The sequence below is a fragment of the Elephantulus edwardii genome, unplaced genomic scaffold (genome assembly GCF_000299155.1).
Source record: "Elephantulus edwardii isolate Elephantulus edwardi_28Jun2011 unplaced genomic scaffold, EleEdw1.0 scaffold00089, whole genome shotgun sequence".
Taxonomy (NCBI): domain Eukaryota; kingdom Metazoa; phylum Chordata; class Mammalia; order Macroscelidea; family Macroscelididae; genus Elephantulus; species Elephantulus edwardii.
This window is the reverse complement of record NW_006399839.1, coordinates 5,737,940-5,760,741: the sequence shown is the minus strand read 5'-3', so window position 1 is coordinate 5,760,741 and position 22,802 is coordinate 5,737,940. Positions and strand designations below refer to the sequence as shown.

Genomic DNA, 22,802 nt, shown 5'->3' with positions numbered 1-22,802 from the left:
AGGGCTGTTGTACATAGGGTCGCTATGACTCGCAGGCGACTCGACGGCACATAACAACAACAACACCTCTGAGATTATAGCACAGCTTCTTGCCACCAGGCCACCAGAGCTCCCTTATTTTCTCTTTTGATCACAATTCTTCTACAGAATGTTTACAAACTGTTCAGGAATGTCCTTGGGTCTTGCTCTATGAGGAGTGTGGCATCATGACTGGAAATAGACTCACCAACAATCTGCATTATGCAGATGATGCAACCCTCTTGCTGTGAGGACGATGTGAAGCACTTGCTGCAGAAGGTCATAGAATGCAGCCTTCAATTTTTTTAAAATTTTTATTATTTTTGTGAGAGTGTACCGTCAAATCAGATATGACTGGTACAGGAGGAAATTGTCCCTCCTTCCCCGGCAGAGCATCTGGTGGATTCGAACCGTGCGCCTCTGGGATTGTAGTTGCAGGTCCCTGCCACTAGGCCACCAGAGCTCTCTTAGAATGCAGCCTTTAATATGGACTGAAGCTCAACATCAAGAAAACAAAGACTCTCACCACTGGGCCAACTGGCAAGATCATGATGGATAACGAAGAGATTGAGATTGTTGACAGCTTCACTTTGCTTGGCTCTACAATCAAAACTCTTGGTACCAGCAGCCAGGAAATTAAAAAACGAATTGCATTGGGCAAGTGGGCTGTCAGAGACCTCTCCAAAGTATTGAAAAGCAACGATGTCTGTCTGGAGACTAAGGTGTGCCTGATAGAGGCCATGGTCTTTGCAATTACTTGCTATGCATCAGAGAGCAGGACAATGACTAGGGATGATAGAAGGAGAATTGATGCCTTTGAACTGTGGTGCTGGAGAAGAGTATTGAATATAACATGGTCTGCTAGGAGAGTAAACAAGTTTGTCCTGCAGAGGGTGAAACCAGGCTGCTCCTTGGAGACAAAGATTCTGAAACTTCGTCTGACATACTTTGGACATGTTACAAGGCAGGGTCAGTCCTTGGAGAAGGACGTCATGCTTGGAGGGTGGAGGGACAGTGCAGGAGAGGAAAATCTTCGATGAGATGGACTGATTCAGTCACTAGGGTAACGGGGGTACGCGTGTCAGAGAAAATAAGATTGGCACAGGGCAGGGCAGGGTTTAGGGCTGTTGTATATAGGGTTGCTATGAGTTGCAGGTGACTCAACGGCACATAACAATAACAACATGCAGAGGAAGCACTTTTTCCAGGATAAAATCTGCCAAAATTCCATACACTCTTCCTATTCCTGACTCTTCTCTTATTCCAGATGAACAGAGACCCATTAGGTCTTGGGTGGCCACCTGACAGTTTTTAAGGCCTTAGACAGCCAATGCAAACAGCAGTACATTCAACTGCTTCCTATGCATCTGAAAGTTGAACAATGAATAAGGAAGTCCAAAGAAGTACTGATGTCTTTAAGTTGTGCTGGTGTTGAAGAGCAGTGAATATCCCATAGACTGCCAAAAGCACAGGCCAATCGATCTTGGAGGAGGTGTAATCAGGCTGCCCCTTAGAGGCAAGGATGGTGAAACTTCACCTCACACACGTCAGGTATGTTGTCAGGAGGTGGCAGTTCTTGGCAAAAGACATTGTGTTGGAAAGTCAGAGGGTCAGTGAGAGAGGAAGACCCTCAATGACATGGTGACCAAGTAATGACAACAATGGGCTTGAGCATGAGGGAAGAGTGTGACAATGGTGCAGGACAAGGCCTGGTCTGTTTTTTATCGGGTCACTATGAATCACAGCTTGACAGCATCTAACAACAGGAAGAAATACTTTGCAATGTACTAGGAGGTAAAACAGAAGCACCAAACATAACTGAAGTGTCCCGTAAAATCATGACCCGAACTGTCCACTCCGTGAGTAGTGTCACTGAGCGACTCGCGGTGAGCCTCTGAACAACAGATCTGAATCGTGCCCCGTCTCTGATACACGTACGTCCACTGCTGCAGTCACCGTGTCAATCCATCTCGTTGAGGGTCTTTTTTTTGCTGGCTCACAACACCTTGAGTGGTTGGTTACACATAACGCAGGCTCAGCAGCTGCTTTGTCATTGTAAATATATCACACAGCTTTCACCAACTCAACTTTTAAAAGGTGTTCAAACTTAAGCAATTACAACAACCAGCTTTACCCTTAATCAGTGTTATTTGTTAATAACCATTGTTAAACCTCATTTTCTGAAATTCTTTTTTCTTCCTCTCACCCCTGGTAATCACTAACAAACATTAAGTCTCTCCACATCTACCTTTTAACATAAATGAGGAGGACATAAAATATCTGTCCTTTTATGACTGAATTCTTTCACTCATCAGAATGAGCATTGGTCATACTGTTGTTATGTGCCATTAAGTCGCCTGTGACTCATAGCGACCCTATGTACAACAGCCCTAAACCCTATCCTATCCTGTGCCAATCTTATTATCTCTGACACACCTACCCCCATTACCCCAGTCACTGAGTCAATCCGTCTCATCAAGGGTCTTCCTTTCCTGCGCTGTCTCTCCACCCTCCCAAGCATGACACCCCTCTCCAAGGACTGATTCCTCCTTGCAACATGTCCAAAGTGTGTCAGACAAAGCTTCAGAATCCTTTCCTCCAAGGAGCAGCCTAGTCTCACCCTCTCTAGAAAGAACCTATTAGGTATCAAAACTTTAATTTTTCTTATTGGTTGGGTGGTATTCCACTGGATGTACATATCACATGGTGTTTATCCATTCATCGACTGATGGGTATTTAGGCTGTTTCTACCTCTTGACTATTGTTAGTGAACACTGGTGTCCAAGCCTCTTTCTGAGTCTCTGATTTCAAGTCTTCTAGATTTCTTGAAAATGAAATTTGGTCTCATTTTCAAATTATTTTAGGGGTTTTCTAGAGCTGGCGGGGTCACAGAGATGAACTATTCCCAGCCACCTCAGGTTCCTGATGATGAAACCTAGGCCCAGAGCAGGGAATGATGTCAGTGGGAAAAGGAGACAGCAGATCAGGACCTGCAGCTGGGTCTGAGTTCCCTGCCTCCCGAGCTGCACCTGCTTCAGCCTCTCTGTGCTCTCCACACCCCTTCGGTGTGGGGCTGACAATACGACACCCCTCTACCTGCTGAGGTTAGGAGCACTGCTGAGGGAGGGGACGACTCAGCGTGGCTGCCAGACGCCAGGCTGTCTGCAGCCATCACTGTGCCTGCTTTTAACAGGGAAATTCTCATTATGGAAATCCAAGTCAGCCTGCCAGCCGCTATGCTATGGCTGTGATAGACACGCACATGAGCAGTCCTTCCCAAACCAGTATTAAAAAGATCAGAAAACTGGACTGGAGCTGGGTGGGTGTCCTGAGATTTAAATTTTACCAACTTTTTTTTTTTTTTAAATTTTACCAACTTAATCGTTCATAAAAGGACATTTTTTGAGGCTACCCCGTTCTAGTAACAAGAGTTACTTGTGAGGGACATGGCACTGATCTTTGCTTGGCCACTCTTGGCTAAGTGGACTCTGTGGTGCCTGCAGAAACACTGGGGTGGCTGGCTGCTCCTCAGAGCTCTGCTGTTCTCGTAAGTGGAGCAAGCTGCCTGGCAGGGCCTTCAGCCAATCCTGCAGGCACCCGGGAAGCCCCACCTCTGCCAGTCGGCATCAGGACACGGCTGACTAATGGCCCTGATGGGCTGGATGAGCCCTAACTAGCAAGGGCCTGGGGCCTGGCTCACAGTGAGAACGGTCTTGGCAAGCCTGCTCTGCACAGTTCCCGTGGTCAGCAGTGCCTGCTGGTCCAGTGGGAACTCCTCCAGCCCCAGTTCTGAGGAAATTCAGAAAGAAGAAACCAGGGTTTAAAAAAAAATAAATTAAAAAGACATTCCTAGGAAGCATTTGGCAAGATTACAAACAGCGCATTAAACTGGCAAAATGCGTTACAATTATTTTCTAGACAACTTCACATACATCTCAGCGGGAGATGTTCAGCTCAGACAAGTTCTTAGGCACCGGGCAAAATTAGTTCAATTACTCATGCACACACGAAGGTGCTTAATTAATTATAACAGCAAGACAAGAAAAGAGCAGGCTAGGTCTAGCTTCTCTGGTCGAAAACTGAATTACCAACTGTGTATGGTAACCCGGAAGAGCATGCGGTAAAAGAACTCCCTAAAATCAGAAATGCCATCCTTTACATAGCAAAGATAAATTGGTGCTCATAAGTATGTACAAAGATTGTAGCAAGTGCTCTGTGTTCGAGTAGCACATTGAGCTCAAGAACTGACATTTTTGCCCCTAAAATCAGTTTAAGTGGGGATACTCCCTTCAGTTTACATTTGAGGGAGGAGAGTCAGAACCAGGTGTGGACTCGGGGTGACTGGATTCCTGGGCCATCCCTCCATGAGAAGGGTCTATTCTCAGCTGATGAGCCTGCAAACCCATGAGGGCTGAGCCCTGTGCATCTGTAAGATGCACTGCTGGGCATGGACGATGGCATTATCAAACCACCCTTAGACGGTCAAATCTATTTTCTAGTGATTATGTGGTTAGGAAAAAGCGGGGTGCTCAAAAGGTACTGATTTACTTCCCAGTCTCAAGAGTGAGAGAAAACCAGAACTGGATGTGATGAGAGGCTTAAAAGATCAGTTTTGGACCGCAAGAATTCTCAAACTTACACAGAACTCCAAATTATACAGTGAGGCAGATAAAAGTGCCAGCTGCCCTGGTTGTGGCCCACTCAGCTCTCCTCTCATCCTCTGTCTGAGAACAAGATTTTCTAACCCTGAGGGTCTAGACTCTGGAAGGTTGTTCAATGAGATGGACTAATACAGCGATGACAACAGGTGGGCCTGAGTATGCAGGGATGTTGTGGATGGTGCAGGACGGGGCAAGGTTCACAGGGTCACTAAGAGTCACGGTCAACTCCAAAGCACCTGGCAGTGACAAAAAGGCTATGGTCTCTGCAGTTCTCAAGGATGAATTAGGGCATCTGGTTATGACCTGAGTCCCATAAACAGTGAGGCACCCACTACTAACTGAAGGGCTAGTAGCTCAGAACCACCTGCACCCAGATGCCCTTTGGAAGAAAGCTTGGTGACCTACTTCTGAAAGGTCACATCACATCTCTCCAGCAAAGGTCTACAGCTGTCAGGAGTCAGAACGGACACCAATGGGTTGGGTTTAACTGTTCTTTGTATGAGTTAGACATTTTATTGCTCCCTCAGCACAGGCCAGGCGACCACTGACAGGGCTTTCTGGAGGACACCAGGATTAGCAGCGACGAAAGGAGAATCTCGCATGAGAATGATGAATGGGTGGGGAAACTGCTGTGTGATTCAAGTCTATGAAATATCTAGAACAGGCAAATGTGCGAGACCACAGTTGTTAGCTATTACTAGAGGCAGGAGAGAGAGAGAGAGGGGATTATTTCTGTAAAACATATTTTTTAATTGTGATGTTAATAATGATTTTAAAACTTGAACTTCCATTCATTCATTGGGGGGACTATTAAGGGGCACTCAGCTTCAGTGAAAAGTGATGAAAACCATCAGGAAATGGATAAGTGGTGATGGCTTCACAAAATTAGTTCAATCACTCAAAACTCTGCAAAGATGTTTAAAAAAGAATGTTGATGAATTGGACAGATAAGAATGGTAGAAATGGTTACACATATTTATCACAATAAAAATCATACTAAGAAAGAAGAATGAGGGAACCTCTCCCTATCTTGGAAAGTGCTGTGGGGTGCTGGCATCATTTTCTAGTTGACATTTCCAAGGCCCTCTTTTGGTATATTGTCGAGGGGCAGGGACAGTCCGTGGAAAAAGACTTCACGCTGGGAAAGGTGGAGGGTCAGTGAAAGAGAGGGAGACTCTCAACAAGACAGCAGTCAACATAGTGACTGCCTGAGCATGGCAGACATGGTGAGGATGACACAGGAGAGGCCACGGTGGCAAAGGTCAGAGCTGCTGGGGTCCGTATGAGTCACAGTCGACGGCACCTAACATCAACGCTATGGGAAGTTCTACGCTGGAGGTATAAAGTGCTCTGGGAGGGAGAAAAGCTGGTACCTTGGCCTCAAAGGTGGCTCAGTGAGATGGCAGTTTGGCTGGTGCTGTCAATCAAATGTGATGTAGCCGGAGCTGCTCTGCCTCCATCCATCCCCCGGGCTTCCCTGAACAGCTTGTGTCTGAGCTCAGACAGAGGCCCTCTGTGGCCTGCTTTTCGAGTTGGGACCTGCCCAGAGCACCCTGCTCCACTTCCACATCAATGTCACTGTTCCCATCTGGTCCCCTGTCCGCTGTTCAGAGCAGACCTGGAAGGACGCAGTCACTGCTGGTCCCTGGCCTCTGGCACTCCCTGGCTGGCCCTGCAGAGCTCCCCGGGAGAATCTGGGGGAGTTCACAAGGTTTTTATCTTTTTGTTTTGGGGGCTGTTGGTTGTTAGGTGTGAGCTTGGGGCTCAGTGAAGGCCTGATGACAGTTCTCAGATACCAGCTTGGTTACGATTTTGTTCCTTCAGGAAGGAAACAGGCTAGTTGGGTTCACAGAGGACCTGCCCCAGGGGATGTGCCTTGCTGTGGTCAGTTTGTTGGTCCTGCTCTGTGCCCATCCATTCAGGGTGCCTGCCTGGGAGCTGAGCACACACTGTCGTAAGTTCCCTCTGGGACTCTTGAGATACCTCAATGTGAGGGGCCAAGAGGATGTTCCTGGAGGACCAGTCGTGCCAAGAGCCCAGAAAGAAGTCAGTGAAAGTGCCCCAGGACATAATGGCTCAGAACAAACTGGAGAGATGATCTGTGTGTAGAGGTGCACTTGTTCCTGGCACAGCCACAATTGGCTGCAGGGCATTATGACGGAGGCATGGGGACCAGAGTGTCACCCACTCCTGACACCACCCCCAGCCTTCCACTCCTACTTCAGCAGCTGCCTCCTTTGGCCTGGCCTCGCCCTGCAGGCCCCCTCTCGGCCCCATACCTGAAGGTCTTTGTCATGGCTCTGCCTCTCCAGGATCAGCACCCGGTCTTGCAGCTCCTCCACGGTCCCTTGGAGCAAGTCGTTTTCCTCCAAGGTGGCACTGAGACGATGCTCCAGCTCCCGTTTGCGATCTGACAGCATCTTGATCTGAAAGGGTGGACAACCACAGGCGTGGTGTGGAGTTACCACGGGCTGACGTGCAGGAAGGGAGGGGTGAGCCCGAGAAGGATGGCGGGTGTGCGTGTGCGCAGACCAGGGGTTAGGAGCCCCAGATCAGGGAAAACAGCTGTGTGCTCCTCCCCTCCACAAACCTGACTGGGAAGGGGTGGGAGTTGGCTGTCGGGAAGCTGGAATGCCTGATGCCAGGCAGAGGAAGGAAGGTTAGGGCTCTGGAAATTCCAGAGATAAACAGGAGGGCCCCACCTCGCCTGCTCTGGGCTTTACCCTGAGCCAAGTGGTGCACATGCTTGTGTAGTGTGGTGTGTGTGTAACCTAACCTGCTTACTGATCTGCATTCCCTAGTCAGGGACACAAGAAACCCTCTGGAGCCACAGCAGTTCATACTCGAGGGCTCCGCTCTCCCAGTTCCCGCGGCTGGGCCGTCTGCCTCAGTCCCTGTGTCCCGAGTCAGAGGAGGAGCTGGCGGGGCACAGACAACAAAGCCGTGCCTGTGTCGTGGGCAAACACAGGGCAGCGACACATGGGAATCACTGATGTCGCTCACCGCAGTCAGTTATGTCTGCCGCTCGGGCACAGGAGCAAATTCGCGCCTTTGGTTTAAACAGAATAGTACGCTGACTCATGACAGATAAATGCTGGAGGGAGATCTGTCCATTCTCTTCAGTATAAGAAAAGAGAGATCACGCCTTTGCTCACTTCTGAGGTGCCCGGCTAGTCTCCCCGAGGCTCCCCTGCCCTGCTCACGGCCTGGGGGCTACTGCGGCCTTTCCAGGTCTGCTGTCACTTTCTGGAAAGGGGTTTGACTTCCTGATTCCTGCTGACACTGAGGGATGTTTGGAGTCTTGCAGGTTCCCTGGACCTCCTGCCCCTTTATCAATTCCCTGATGCCCAGTCTGGTCCTGGTTGTAAATACTCTCCAGGCATGGTCAACACGTTCTCCAGGCCCTCTGGTCCAGCCTGGATTACAATTCTTGAGGGCCCATCCTTGGCTAAGTCTAGGGGAGACTTTGAAATGAATGACCATCTTGTCCCAAGCCCTCTGAGTGCCATCCACCCATTGTCCTTGCCTCTTCCCTTTGGCTACTCCCATTCTGCAACAAAATTGTGTTCGTAGGGCACAGGTCTTCCCTGGCCACTGCTCAATCAGATAGCATGCCGTCCCAGGGAAAAGAAGTATGTGGCCTTTGTACTGAGGGATCGGGTATCTGACCAGACAAAGAAATACTGTCTCCCAAGAGTGCACCTGGGTAAGGGACCAGGAGCAAAGTGCCTTTTGTGTGAATGGGCCCACTATTCTCCACACTGGAGACAAGTAACTCACGTGCAGGAATTCTTACTCGAGCTGATTTTCAGTTAAATGCCCTCTGATTTTTACATTTTTCTCTCCCTGGATAATCTTGGTTTCCCAAGTCCCATTCAGTGAAGCAACGAGTTAACGTGAATCTGACACCCAATTCCAACCCCTCAGAAAAGCGAAGAGGCTTGGAGCTAGGGGAAGTAATCCATTTGGGACAATCTCATAGCTTGCTTTGAAAAGCAGTGGTGATACTAGGACGAAACAAGGGGTTGGCGGAAGGCTGCTAGCTCCCTCATCCAACCCTAGGCACCCTGAAACTTGTGACCAAGTCTGGCAGGAAGGGCCCCTGGGAGGGCCCTGTGTTACAAGGGTCTGGATGTGAGAAGGACAGGACAGGAAAGTCAGGCAACTCAAAGAGGTGTCAAGAGTGTGGTTAGGGGCAGATGAACGGCAAAGCATGCACACACAGTTAAGGACACGCATGCCAAACCCACTGGAGCAAACTCTACTTACTTCAAGGACCTGCTGCTCAATACCAGGAGGAATTCCAAGGGAAGGGAGGAAGGACAGGGATGGGAGGCCGGAGAAAAGAGAAGACATTGACAGGTTTTAGGAATACCATCTTCTGGTGACTTGCAGAGCACAGCAGCAGCCTGCCTGGGCACTCCGGGCACCTGGCCATGGCACCGAGAAGGCCTGGATCCACAGTGCCCTGCTGAGTGCTACCCACGGGGAGGCTGCTGTGGACCACAGATGCTTCACTGAGGCTTCTGCGGCGCAGATTAACAGGGGCGCCGCTCCGACCCTCCATCTCTCCTCACCTCCCACACCTGGATCCTTCCTGTATTGTTCCCTGAGCCTACCTCCACTTCCTGCTGGCCCACCCAGCGTGCCCGGCCCAGCTGCCACATTCCAGACGCAGAAGCACCAAATCATGTGCTCTGCACGTATTCACATCGAGGCCTCAACATCATGAGGAAGGTCTTCCTCGCACTCTCATTTTTCAGATTAAAACCAAGCCCATTGTTGTCGGCTGTGACTCAAGGCAAAGCCACGGTCAGGTGGGCAGAACTGGGCCTCGATGGAGTGAAGAAAGGGAAGGATTCCTTTCCCGTCTTCTCGTGGGACTGACAAGGATTTGGAGAGGTCAACAATATAAGCCACTCATTTCTACAGGTTCAGTAAGAATCTTAAGCAACCCTTCAGCAACTTAATTCTTCCAGACAACAGCTCCCCCAGAAGAATGTGGACCACGCGCTCACTGGTTTGCTACTCACAGAGCTGCCTTTAGAGACTCTGATCATGTGTATAAAAGGGGTTTCTGTTTCTCAATTCAGAGGGCCCATGGTTCAGCACACTGCCTCTGACGAGCAGGACACCTCTGTCCCCAAGCACTGCCCACCCTTGGAGACTCACCTCGGCCTGCAGACTCTCGAGCCGGATGATGTGCTGGTTGGTTGAGGAGTTCTTCTCCCGGAAGTCTTCTCTGAGGGCGTGAACTTGCATGGACAGTTGTCTCTCGACTTCGGAAGCCTGTGAACAGAGGGCACCTTTGGCGTTAACTCAGAGGCTGTGCAAAAGGAGGCTGTCAGATTTCTGTCTGTCACTTCTCAAGCATCGTGGAAAATTTCCATTCTCAGGGGAGCAATGGATGAGACGCTGGTTCCCCTTAGTCCACTCGTTCTCTGAGACCAAACAAAACAAGTCCCTATCCTCCTCTCTACCAATACTATGATCATGCACAGGTTCAAGGCCCCCTGAGTGACTGGAAGAAACAGGTCCAGGAAACAGTACGCTCACCAACACTGATTATCGTCATTAATTCTCCGTACACAGTAGGAGCAGATCAAATGCACTACCCTTTCGGCAATTCCGACTCACCCGACCTCACATGATGGAGAGCAGAAGAGCCTGTTGGTTTCCGAGGCATCTTTATGGCAGCTGCCACATCTTCCCACCGAGCAGCTGCTGGGCTCAAACCTCCCACCTTCTGATAGCAGATGAGCACCTGCTTGACTTGTACCACCTGGGGTCCTTGAAATGCCTTTATCTCCCTACTCATTCCTCAGCCAGGCCTGGGCAAAGAGCCTCTGTCTATATTTCTCTTTTTTTTGGAGGTGAGGTGGGGGAGAGTTAAAACGTTGTAATTCAGATAAATAAAAAAAATACAGTCAAGCAAGCCCCTCAGATGTGCACGCAGGCACTTAAGCCTTGAGCCCCTAAGTGTTCCTAAGTTCTCAGTCTTGCCAATATTGGTTTCCCTTTCACATCTAATCCCTTCCCATCTCACATCCAATCCTCCAGTTCAAATATCACTGCTGCTGCCGTCCCAAAGCGTGTCCTACATGTAACTGGGTTCATGGAGGTCTCTCTTCTGTGGCTGTCATTTCTTCTTATCACCTCAAACGGTCACTGTCTGCAATTCCTTGTCATATCTGTTAAGATGCCCTTGGTTCCTCATATTAACAATGAATACTGTTGTCATGTGCTGTTGGGTCGCCTGCAACTCAGTGACCTTATGTACAACAGCCCTAAACCCTGCTCTATCCAGTGCCAACCTCACTGTCTCCAACACACCTACTCCCACTACCCCAGTGACTGAATCAATCCACCTCATAGAGGGTCTTCCTCTCCTGAGCTGTCCCTCCACCCTCTCAAGCATGACGTCCTTCTTCAAGGACTGGTCTCTCTGCAACATGTTCAAAGTATGTCAGACGAAGCTTCAGGATCTTTGCCTCCAAAGAGCAGCCTGGTTTAACCCTCTCTAGGATAAGCCTGTTCGTTTTCTTTTCTTTTTTTTTTTGCCTGTTCGTTTTCTTAGCAGTCTATGGTATATCAATAGTCTTCTTAAACACCACAGCTCAAAGGCATCAATTCTCTTTCTATCCTCCCTAGTCACTGTCTGATGCATAGCAAGTGGTTGCAAAGACCATGGCCTCTATCAGGTGCACCTTAGTCTTCAGAGTGACACTATTGCTCTTCAGTACTTTGGAGGGGTCCCTAACAGCAGACTTTCCCATCACAATACATCTTTTAATTTCCTGGATGTTGGTGCCAAGAGTGTTGACTGTAGAGCAAAGCAAACTAGAGCGGTTAACAATCTCAATCTCTTCACCATCCATCCTGATGCTGCCAATTGACCCAGTGGTGAGAATTTTTGTCTTCTTGATATTGAGCCTCAATCCATATTGAAGGCAGCAGTCCTTGACCTGCTGCACCAAGTGCTTCTGGTCCTCCTCAGTTTCAGCAATCGGGGTTACGTCATCTGCATAATGCAGATTTTTGATAAATTTTCCACCAATCCTGATACCACAATTCTCATAGAGCCCAGCCTCCCGGATAATCTGTTCTGCATGTAGGCTGAAAAGGTATGGAGACAGGACACATGCCTGGCATACACCCTTCCCAATTTTGAACCATGCAGTATTTCCTTGCTCTGTTCTGACGACTGCCTCCTGGTCTAAGTAAATACTGAATTCTTAGGAAATATGGATTGGGGTACTTATTATCCACCCTGTCATGCTGTCAAGGAGCTCTGGTGGTTTAGGGGTAAGGGACTGTATTGCCAATGCAAAGGTACACAGTTCGAATTCACCAGCTGCTCCATGGGAGAAAAATGGGTAATCTCCCTGTGTTATTTACTGTGTCTGAAAACCCTCTGGAGGGTCAGCTATGGGCCAGTTCTGACTCGATGGTACTCAACAACAACAATCATGATGTTATCAGGTGCCACTGAGTTGGTTTCAGCTCACAGTGACGCCACATGATAGAGTAGAAGTACCCTGTGAGGATTTCCACTATAATGTTCATGGTCACCAGCTCCTAGATAGTTACTGGTGGGTCTAGTCAGCAGCTGAGGGCTCAACGATCGCACCACAAGGACTTCCTGCCAAAACATAGCTGACACCGAAGCACCATTCCGTGTGCCAGCCCCCGTCCTGGGTGTGCAGGAGGGTCATTGGACAGGATGCCCACTTGGTAACACTTGAATCCCAGCACGCCTCGTGGGCCTGCTCAGGGCCCCCCGAGGAGCGCTTAGCACTGCAGCGCCCCAGGACAAGTTAGGTAACCACCTTGATGCTTTTTCCAAAGGCCGAATGGGGTCAGTGAGCTTTATGGGTTCTCAGGAGGGATCGCCGTGTGCTAGAACGGATGGGAGAGGAGTCTGGAGGAGGTGGATGGAGACAACGGTGAGATGGAAGGCTGGCTGGCTGCTGAGGTTCTCACGGTCAAGGTTTACATACTCGATACTTTACAGCTTCAGGTGCTATAGAATCAACTGATTCCCCCTCGTCCTCCCTTTTTTCTTTTTTTAAATATCCAAAAGATTCAACAAAATGTTGAGTCACTGGACCAGCAAGCCAGCCACATAAGAATCCTAACACACAGTTTAAGTTTCTCTATCAACAACTTGCAAAGCACAAACCAAAATAATATAAAATAATCTACTTTATCTCCATATTATAAACTTAAGAGCCCTTTACAGTTTCTCCTAGTGGAATTTAGGGCACATAAAGAATAGCCCTCTCTCCTGTGCTGCACTGTGTCTGCCTTCACTGAGTTCAGCTGGCTTTCTGGATCACAGAGAGGTTGGACTTGCAAAGACTCGGCAGCTTAGACGGTGACCTCACGCTTAGTGTCCCCACCTGGAAATCAATCATGAGACAACAAAAGTGGCGGAGCTGACTGATGCCTATGAATCTAACCCCGCTGGATCAGAAAAGCTCCTGAAGACTGGGTCCCAACTCAGAGCAAATTTCAAAACAGGAGTTTGTCTCCTCCTACCAGGAAGTTCAACTCTGGAGTCTGAGCTCTTAATCACAAAGCTATAATGTCTCCTTTCAGTGTTTTGTTTTTTTTCCCTTTCAGTGTTTTACTCCTCTGTGTCCAAGATGTACTGTTTACAAAAGGCTTTTAATAGATATTTCCTCATCTGAATCTCCAATAGCCATAGGAAGCAGGAATCGCTGGCCTAAGTTTGCAGATGAGGGGGTGGGTGCTAGACGGAGTGCCACCAGAGTCACCTTCAAGGCTGTGGGCCAGTCATTTGCCTCATAATGGTACTTATCAGAGTTATAAACTTATAAGGAGCTAATGTATGTTTCAACGTCAATACATTGCCCTTTTACAGAGATGGAATCTGGCTCAGATCTTTAGACTTGATCACCAAATGAGTATTAGTTAAGCATTTCTGCACATAAACTAAATAATAATCTTATGTTTGCATGTGGTTATAATCAAGTCATAGCATTTTTAATTGTTTCATATGCATCTGGAAGCTGGACAGTAACTAAGGAAAACCCAAGAACTGATGTCTTTGAATTGTGGCATTGGCCAAGAGCACTGAGTAGCCCATGCACTTCCAAAAGAACCAACAAGCCTGTCCTGGAGAAACGCAACCAGGATGCTCCTTTGAGGCAAGGATGGTGAAACTTTTTGTCTCACATGATTTGGACATGTTGTCAGACCTTGGAAAAAGACATGATATTGGGCAAGGGAGAGGGTCAGGGAACGAGAGGAAGACCCGCAGGATGGACTGACACAGTGACTGTAACAATGGGCCTGAGCAAGGCAGAGAAGTGATGATGACGCAGGACAGGGCATGGCACCGTGCTGCTGTGCACAAGGTCACTATGAGTCATGGTGACTCGATGGCACCTCACGACGATGCAGCTAGCATAATGTTCTATCAAAGCATCAGGAAGCCTATGAGGGAGCGAATCTCCATGAAGAATTCTAGAGCTCCTGTGAAGTTCTCCCAGCCACAGAGCTGGCCAGAACAACAGGGGTCTTCCTGAAGGAACACACTCTGTCGTTGCTGAGCTAGAGTGATGGTGTGAAAGAGAGTGAGAGAAACAATCAGGAGTCATATGAATTTGTCCTGTATGTAAGTTACATGCGCCACGTGACCAGCATTTCACTTTCCCAAATTAAAGTATATTTTATTCATTAGCACAAACTGACAGTTCTAAGGAAATAACCCAACTTCTCTACTTCCAATTCAGGCCACTGCAAAATTTGAGTTCAGTCACTCAAGTTTCAGGGAAATAAGGAAGGAGAGATATAATTACATTGTCAGGAAGTTAGGACAATTGTGGAAAATAGTAAAACATTCAAAGACTTTAAAAAATTAGGTATGGATGATATCGCATGCACATTAGAGTTCTGCTGAAATTCCTTTTAAGGAACTTGACTAATACCATGAAGGTAAGTAGTTAAACTAAAAAAATACAGAGACATGCTGAAATATTTAGTAGCCCTATCTTTTAGTTCTTTTCTCAGAGTGACCCTTCAAAGCTTTTCAATAGACAGTCAGTACACACGATCTTTTTGGGAGAAACAAATTCCCCTACCTGGAGGTTTGGGGCATCTGTCACAGCCCTGGGACATTTCCGGAGGAAGGGACAGTGAGATTAGGACAGTTCATTTTAGGAAAATTACAGGTATGAGTCTTCAAAAGATAAGATCAGTTCTGGTTACTTGTTTTGTTAAGCTGCCATTAACAGCAGTGGCAAAACTGTGGCATCGGCGTCGTAAAGACTATAAAATAAAACTATGATTTTGGTTCCAATATTCTTTTTTAAAATAGAAGCTCCACCATATAAAAATAACAAATGTTCAGAATAAATCACAATATATCAAAGAGAACTGAAAGGTTAAAATGAAAGCAAAAATTACCATTTCGCCAGGAAGCTGTGCCATGCAGCCATGCCCCAAAGTGGCATGATAAACAGTACAAAAAAAACCCTTTTGGAGATGCTTCTCGTGCAAAGGGAACTGTGTTGGGAAAAGTGGGTGTTGAGGCCAAGCAGCCACACTGTGCCAACCGAAAGTGTCAGAGTCCAGCTTATCAAAAACGGCAGAAATCACAGTATCAAAAACGGCAGAAATCACAGCCTTCGTGCCTAATGATGGTTGCTTGAATTTCCCCTTGTTGTGTATCATCGAGTCGGATCCGACTGGCACAGGAGGAAACTGCCCATCCATCCTTCATCAGAAGAGCATCTGGTGGATTTGAACCACATGTCTTCAAGATTACAGTGCAACTTCTTGCCACTAAGCCACCAGAGCTCCCTGGCTGCTTGAATTTTATCAAGGAAAACAGTGTTGCCAGATTTGGTTGCAAAGGTCATGCTGCTGGTGACATTCCTAGAGTCTGCTTTAAGGTCGTCAAAGTGGCCAATGAATCTCTTTTGGCCTTATACAAAGGCAAGAAGGAACGGCCAAGATCTTAAGTTTTGATGAAAATGTTATAGTAAAAAATTTCTATACACCAGAAAAAATTTGCTGTTTAGACCTAATTTCTCAGCGCTGCCTTCAGACGCAATCCGTATTGTGGCAGCATATGTAGCCTTGAGTATGAACTGACTCATATCTGGCCCTTCTTTAGGTTTGTAGAAGCAGTAAATTGCACAGGAGCAGGAATGATCACCTTTCTCCCAGAGTAGCTGACAGATTCAAACTTGGAAAGTTTAGGCTGGCAGCCCAAATACTACCAAGGGTAACAGAGCTCCCTAATCTTAGATATATTTTAATGAGTTCTGTAAGTTTTTCATATCTATCACAGTACAATATAAAACTTGTATGCAAAAATACATACATGGTTAACATCTTACCATATCAGTATGTAGATCTTAGTCTTTTATTTATTGGTATTTTATTGTGTGACCATATTTTAATCCCAACTGAAGAGCATTTAAAAGTGTTTTATTATTTTCCCCCCTATTACAAATCTTGCTGTCCTCGCTCACCCATTTTTGTGCTCACAGAATTATTTCCTCTAAGTGACTAAGATTAAATAAAGATAAATGGAATTGGTAGGTAAAATAATATGTGTGTACATTTTGGTAGGCATTGCCAAGTGTTCTGCAAAAATGCTGCATCCCAGGGAGGTCTGGTGGTCTAGTGGCAAAAAGCTGTACTGCAAAACCAGAGATAGGCAGTTCGAATCCACCAAATGCTCCACTGGAGAAGGAGGGACAATCTCCTCCTGTACCAGTCAGATACGATTTGATGGTGTACACACACACCTCCCCCCCAAAAAAACCCAAAAAACAAACTACATCCAATTTTACCCCTAACCCACAATATACTAATACATCTACTTCTGAATGCTCTTGAATCTCTGGATGCATATTTCTAATATTCTGAAAAATCTGAGTCTTTATTAGTTTCATTTCAAACAAATGTGATTTTAAGAAGACATGGAAATAATTAGTTCTGGTATGAAATGCTTAAACGTTTTGACATTTGTTTATCATGCCTAAACTATTTGAAAATAATTCTTCTTATGAACTGAGTGTGTGAAGGTTGTTATTACTTACTTCATGCTCAAACTGGCAAAATGCAATGAGAAGTGTTCCTTCTCTGAGGTGGCTGGTCTGGCGAGAGGAACATCCAGGACTGTTTCTTCCTCACCACTGAGCAGAGTGGCTCCACAATTATGTATCTTCTCTACATGATTAATAATATATGAACATTTCTCTAAACTGGCCCATTTAGTTATTTTGTTTAAAATGGCCCAAGCCGACTGTTAACTACAGATGCTCTTGTTATTAAATGGAGGAAAGATAACTGTATTAGTTAATCAAATGAGAACCCATTTAACTTATCAAAAAAAAAAGCCAAACAATTAACAATTAACTTTTTTCTAGGGAAGAGTTACTACTGCCATAACTGCCAAATATATTGCATTTTAAGGGAATTTTTTTTTTAATATGGACATCTGTCGGTCTGAAACAGGCTGTGAAGGGGTGGAAATGAGAGTGAAGAAATATTTAATGATGACTGCAGCAAAGGGTCACGTAGTGTATGAGTTTCACCCTGTTGTGGCAGTGTTGTTGTTATGTGCCATCAAGTCCCTTGCGACTCACAGTTACCCTATGTACAACAGCTCTGAATTCTACTCCATAGTGAGCCAACCTCTCTGTCTCTGACACACCTACTCCCATTACTCCAATCACTGAATCATTCCATCTCATTTAGAATCTTCCCCTCCTGTGCTGTCCCTCCATCCTGCCAAGCATAATATCCCCCTCCAAAGTCTGGTCCCTCCTTGCAACATGACCAAAGTATGTCAGATGGAGCCTCAGAATCGTTGCCTCCAAGGAGCAGCCTGGCTTCACCCTCCAGGATGAACCTGTTTGTTCTCCTACACATTTATTATCTCATTTGATTTTCAGGGCAACAAGTAGGCAGGTAATTTAATGTTCTCCACTTAAAGACGAGGATAGTGAGCTTAATTTCCCAAGGTCACACTGGTATTAAGTGATGAAATTAGAATTTCACTCATATCTCACTACCCCTTTTGCTTGATTTCATGAATGTTTACTTAAATAACAGTGTTATTAAAACAACTATAAGTTTACTCTCATTTAGGACAATGGCAAAATTATTTAAAAATACTAGCACTTTACTGGCTTTAAGCACTACTTTTTTTAAAAAGTAAACTTATTTATCAGCTTAATGCCACTGCAAAATATGGGCACATTTAAAAAGCAATTTTGCTCATTCCCCAATATTTTTACATATGCATGTGTATATCATTAGTTATGATCACTCTGTTCATACATTTTCTTTTTTTACTTGAATTATATAAAAAGCATTTTCCCAGATATTGCTACTCTTCTGCAGAATACTGCATAAGTAGTCATATTATTACTTCCTCTATTCTTATCATTAGGCACCTTGGATTCTCCCTTCTTGTGTAATTATAATGCATTCATGAATATATGTTACTAGGGTGGTGACGAGAGAGCTTACCAGGGTAGAAGCCTGTATTTTCCAATTGTTAAGGTTTTACAGTTAAAAGCTTTTAAGTTGGATAATGAGTACAATTAACAAATGACAGCATAAGCCCTCTTTTACTTATGATGGTTTATTGTGGCAGTAATGATCGCTAACTGTTGTTGTTGTTGTTAAGTGCCATTGAGTCTTAGGCGACTCATAGCAACCCTATGAATGAAAGTCCTTCAGGTTCATAGGGTTTCCAGAGGCAAGATATTTATGGAAGTGGATGCCACTCCTGCTTCCAAGCAATCTATGAGGTAATAAATGCAGAAAATAGCATCCATACACACTTATGTTTATCGCAGCTTTGTTCACAATAGCAAGGAGTTGGAAACAACCCAGGTGCCCATCAACAAACGAATGGATAGAGAAGCTCTGGTATATTCACACAATGGAATACTATGCTGCTTTGAAAAACAAGGAATTCATGCAATATTATGCAAAATGGGTGACCCTGGAGGACATTTGCTGAGTGAAATATCTCAGTCACAAAAGGACAAATACTGCATGGTGCCACTGTTGTAGAATGGGACTATGGAGCCCTGGTGGCCTAGTGTCAAGAAGACTCACTGCAATTCCAGAGACCTGCAGTTCGAATCCACCAGATGCTCTACTGAGAAGGAGGGGCAATCTCCTCTTGTACCTATCAGATCCAATTTGATGGTACACACAGAAAAATTTAAAAAAAATGGGACTGATATCAGGGTTGGGGTAAGAGTGAGAAAAACTGGATAAATTATGTATACTGCATTGAAACAGACAAGGGAGAGAATGATTTAAAAGCGATATATGATAGAGCATTATGGTTATCACAAGAGTCCAGAATTAAGGTTGCATAGTGGAGTGTACTCGGGGTGGTGGGAGGGGTGCAGGGGGATTGTATACCAAAGAAAGAATTTTTCTTTTACTTTTCAAAGAGATGAGCGAACTGGGGGGTAGGGGAGGGCTGGGCAGAGAGAAAAGTGCAAAAATGAATGAATGGAAACCCAAAATCTTTGTAAATGTTCATTAAAATTAATAAAATAAAATGAAAAAAAAATAGCATCCATATTCTCAACAGGCTTTAAAAGTTTCCAAATTCTCTCTAAAGCCTTTAAAATATTAAGCTCAAAAGTGAAATTTGTTGGATTTTTTTAAAAAATAAACTGTATTTAGTTTAATGCAAGTTTACAGAAAAGTTAGATTTTCATCTATTCATTGTTGCACATAAAATAAAACTATTTTCACTGAATAAATCATTGAATGTACAGAAGAAGAAAAAAGTGAAGTCTCCCCAATTTTTTCTCTAGTACCTTTTCAAAGAAAAGGTTTGTTTCTGTCAATATGGTCTCAATTCAACTCACTTGTCATCAAATCTGAACTGACTCAAAGCCGACCCTCTGCTAGGGTTCTGAGGCTGTAAGCTGCATGGGAGGTGTGTTCGTCCCTCTCCTGCAGAACTGCTGATGGGTCACACGGTGACGTGCCACCTCCAGGTCAGCAGCACAGCTCCTGACAGGGTGGCCCCCAGAGCTCCCAGGTAGTAAGGGAGATTAGGATATATTTTTTTTTCTTTTGAAAATAGCTGAAAATGCTGGATAAAACAGTAACAGGTAAGGTAGGGAAAGGACTACTGGTGATGTTTCACTTGCCTACATAATCCTAACAAATGAAACATGCAAAGAACCAGTCAATTCCTACTCAAGGTGGTGGCCCCACGTTTGTCAGAGTGCAACTGGAGCTCCCTAGGGTTTCCCACGGCTGAGATCTTTTGCAAGTCTGTAGGCAGGTATTTCTTCTGAAGTACCTGTGGGTGGACTTGGCCCTAAAACATGTCAGTCAGCAGCCTAGTATGTTAATCAAACTTAAATAATAGAACCACACGGAAGGGGGTGTGGAAGGAAGGCGCTACTCTGAGTAACTTGGAGAGCAGTTTGGACTATATGCTGTATGAGTCACAACAAACTATATCCAGATAATGAATCCAGTTAGTACACTTGTTTTTCACAGGGTTTATGATTCTGAAGTTACTGTATGTGTTGACTAGGACCGAACAAAGAAATAAATATATCGTGGATAAAGAGAACCAGGTGTCTTACTTTCTGGAAAAACTTTTAAAAATAAGGAATGTCAGAATGAAGTTTTGATTGTCACTTGTGACTCACAGCGACCCTATTTACAACAGCCCTGAAGCCGGCTCTATCCTCCACCAACTTTACTGTCTCCGACACACCTACCCTCATTACCCTAGCCACTGTATCAATCCATCTCATCGATGGTCTCCCTCCTCTTCTTCTCCATCCCTCCACACTTCCAAGCACGATGTATCTCTCCAAGGACTGGTCTCTCCTTGTAACATGCCCAAAGTATGTCAGAAGAAGTTTCAGAATCCTTGCCTCCAAGGAGCAGCCTGGCTTCAGCCTCTCTAGGACAAACTTGTTTGTTCTCCTGGCAGTCCATGGTATATATTCCACACTCTTCTTCAGCACCACAGCTCAAGAGCATCAATTCTCTATCATCTCTAGTCATTGTCCAGCTCGCTGATGCTTAGTAAGAAACTGCAAAGACTATGGCCTGGATCAGTACACCTTAGTCTCTAGACTGATGCTGTTGCTCTTCAGTACTCTGGAGAGGTCCCTGGCAGCCGAATTTCCCAATGCAATTCATCTCCTCATTTCCTGGCTGCTTCTTGTATCAATAATGTTGATTGTGGAGCCAAACAAACTAAAGCTGTTAACAATCTCAATCTTTTACAATTGAAAATATTAGTATAGATTTATATATATTTAATATACATTTACAGTCACTGGGGAGCTCTGGTGGCCTAATGGTTAAGGAGTTATGCTGCCAATCTAAAAGTAGGCAGTTTGAATTCATCAGCTGCTCTGACAGAGAAAGATGGGTAGTCTCCTCCTGTGTAATTTACAGCCTCTGAAAACCCAGTGGGTCAGCTAGGACTCAATGGCACATTACAACATCACAGTTACTACTTAAGAGAAATAAATGTAGATATGCGTATTAGCGTACAAACACATACATCCTAGCTCTGTCGTCTTAATTAGAAGCAACATACTCTTTTTTAAATTTTATTATTATTTTGTGTGTGTACCGTCAAATCAGATCTGACTGGTACAGGAGGAGATGGCCCCTCCTTCTCCAGCAGAGCATCTGGTGGATTTGAACCTCATACCTCTGAGATTGCAGTGCAGCTTCTTGCCACTAGGCCACCAGAGCTCCCTTGTTTGTTCTTTTTTTATTTTATTAGAAGCAACATATTCTTAATGACCGCACATCATCGTGTCCAGATTGTGGGTTCTAAACGCCATTCTCTAAAAAAAAGAACTCAAGTCTCCATAAAGAAACAGTTCAAAGATTTCCTGGCTTTCAACTGCTCCACATGTGACATGAAGGTAAGTATGTCCTACTGTAAAGTGATGCTGACTTCAGAATGCAATAATGCATATGAAATGGTTAGCATAGACCAAGCATGTGAGTGGTGCAGCTCTTTCCCTTCTTTACCATTAAAAAGGAAAACGAATACTATACCGACATTCCTTCAAAGCAGGCAATCTGACAGCTCAAACCTGACAGACCACCTGGTTCAATTTTGCACCTGAAGAACTGAGGCCCAGGTCATGCAGTGAGGCCCAGGTCACAAAGTGAGGATGTCAATATATGAATTTGGTGAAGATGAGGGTCTCCATGCCCAAAGTCACAGTGTTAGCTCGCTTTCCAGCCCTATTTTCCATTTCTTTCCATTCAGTTAGAATATTTAGAGGGAAAAGAAAAAAAAAGACTAATATTCAGGGATGTAAATAAGCCATCCCCTGGAGTAAGAAAAGTCTGATACAACTCATGCTTACAAGAGGGAATGCCTGATAAAGCCCGGGCATTATTGAGACCGGTGGGTCAGTTCTGACTCTCACCCAAGGCACTATAGAGACCTGTCTATACTAGTGGGTCGCTTCTGACTCTCACAGGTACAACACACTGAGATACTGCCTGGCTCTGTGCCATGCTCATGGGCACATGTAAAAGCTGCTCTGTGGCATTTAGAAGGTGCATGCCTACAAGAAAGGGGTGTGTCTAATTGAAGTTGTATTTGAACTTGCTTAAAATTAGAGCACAATGAGAGTTTTATTACTGCCATCCTTTTAAAACCATTGTCACAAGTGTCACAAATGTATTTCCTCTGTATCCAAGACCAGCAACTCAAGCAGCACTGAACTGAAAAAAAGAGGGACAAAGCTTAATCCCCTTTTATTCCTCAAAAAAGGGCATTATTTAATGCCAGCTCCCTACTGCTAGTTAATAAAAAGGATTTTAGAAGTCAGAAAGAAGAAATTATTTCATTTTTAAATGTTCTCATAGGAATCAGGGGAAAAAAGCCTTAGATATTCTCAATATGCAATAAACACTGTGAAAACATCTGATCCACACTTTTTTGTTTTGTTTTGTTTTGTTTTAAAAAAAAACAAACTGGGAGAGGGAAAAAAATCTTCTGGGTAAACTTGATGGTTTAGAAATGCTAATTCCAACTTGGTAGAACACTTAACTATGCTTTGAATTGGAAGTACAGATGAATAAGACACTATCCTG

The 22,802-nt window shown here is 45.1% G+C and overlaps 1 protein-coding gene across 1 annotated transcript in view; it reads right to left on the bottom strand.

The window, feature by feature from the left end:
• Nucleotides 1-22,802, bottom strand: part of CCDC64 (coiled-coil domain containing 64) — a 98,920-nt gene that overhangs the window by 17,883 nt on the left and 58,235 nt on the right. The window contains exons 3-4 of the mRNA XM_006890419.1: nucleotides 9,852-9,968; nucleotides 6,959-7,105 (exon numbers count right to left, since the gene is read on the bottom strand). Of these exons, the coding sequence (XP_006890481.1) occupies nucleotides 6,959-7,105; nucleotides 9,852-9,968 (264 nt within the window). The remainder of the gene's footprint in view (nucleotides 1-6,958; nucleotides 7,106-9,851; nucleotides 9,969-22,802) is intronic.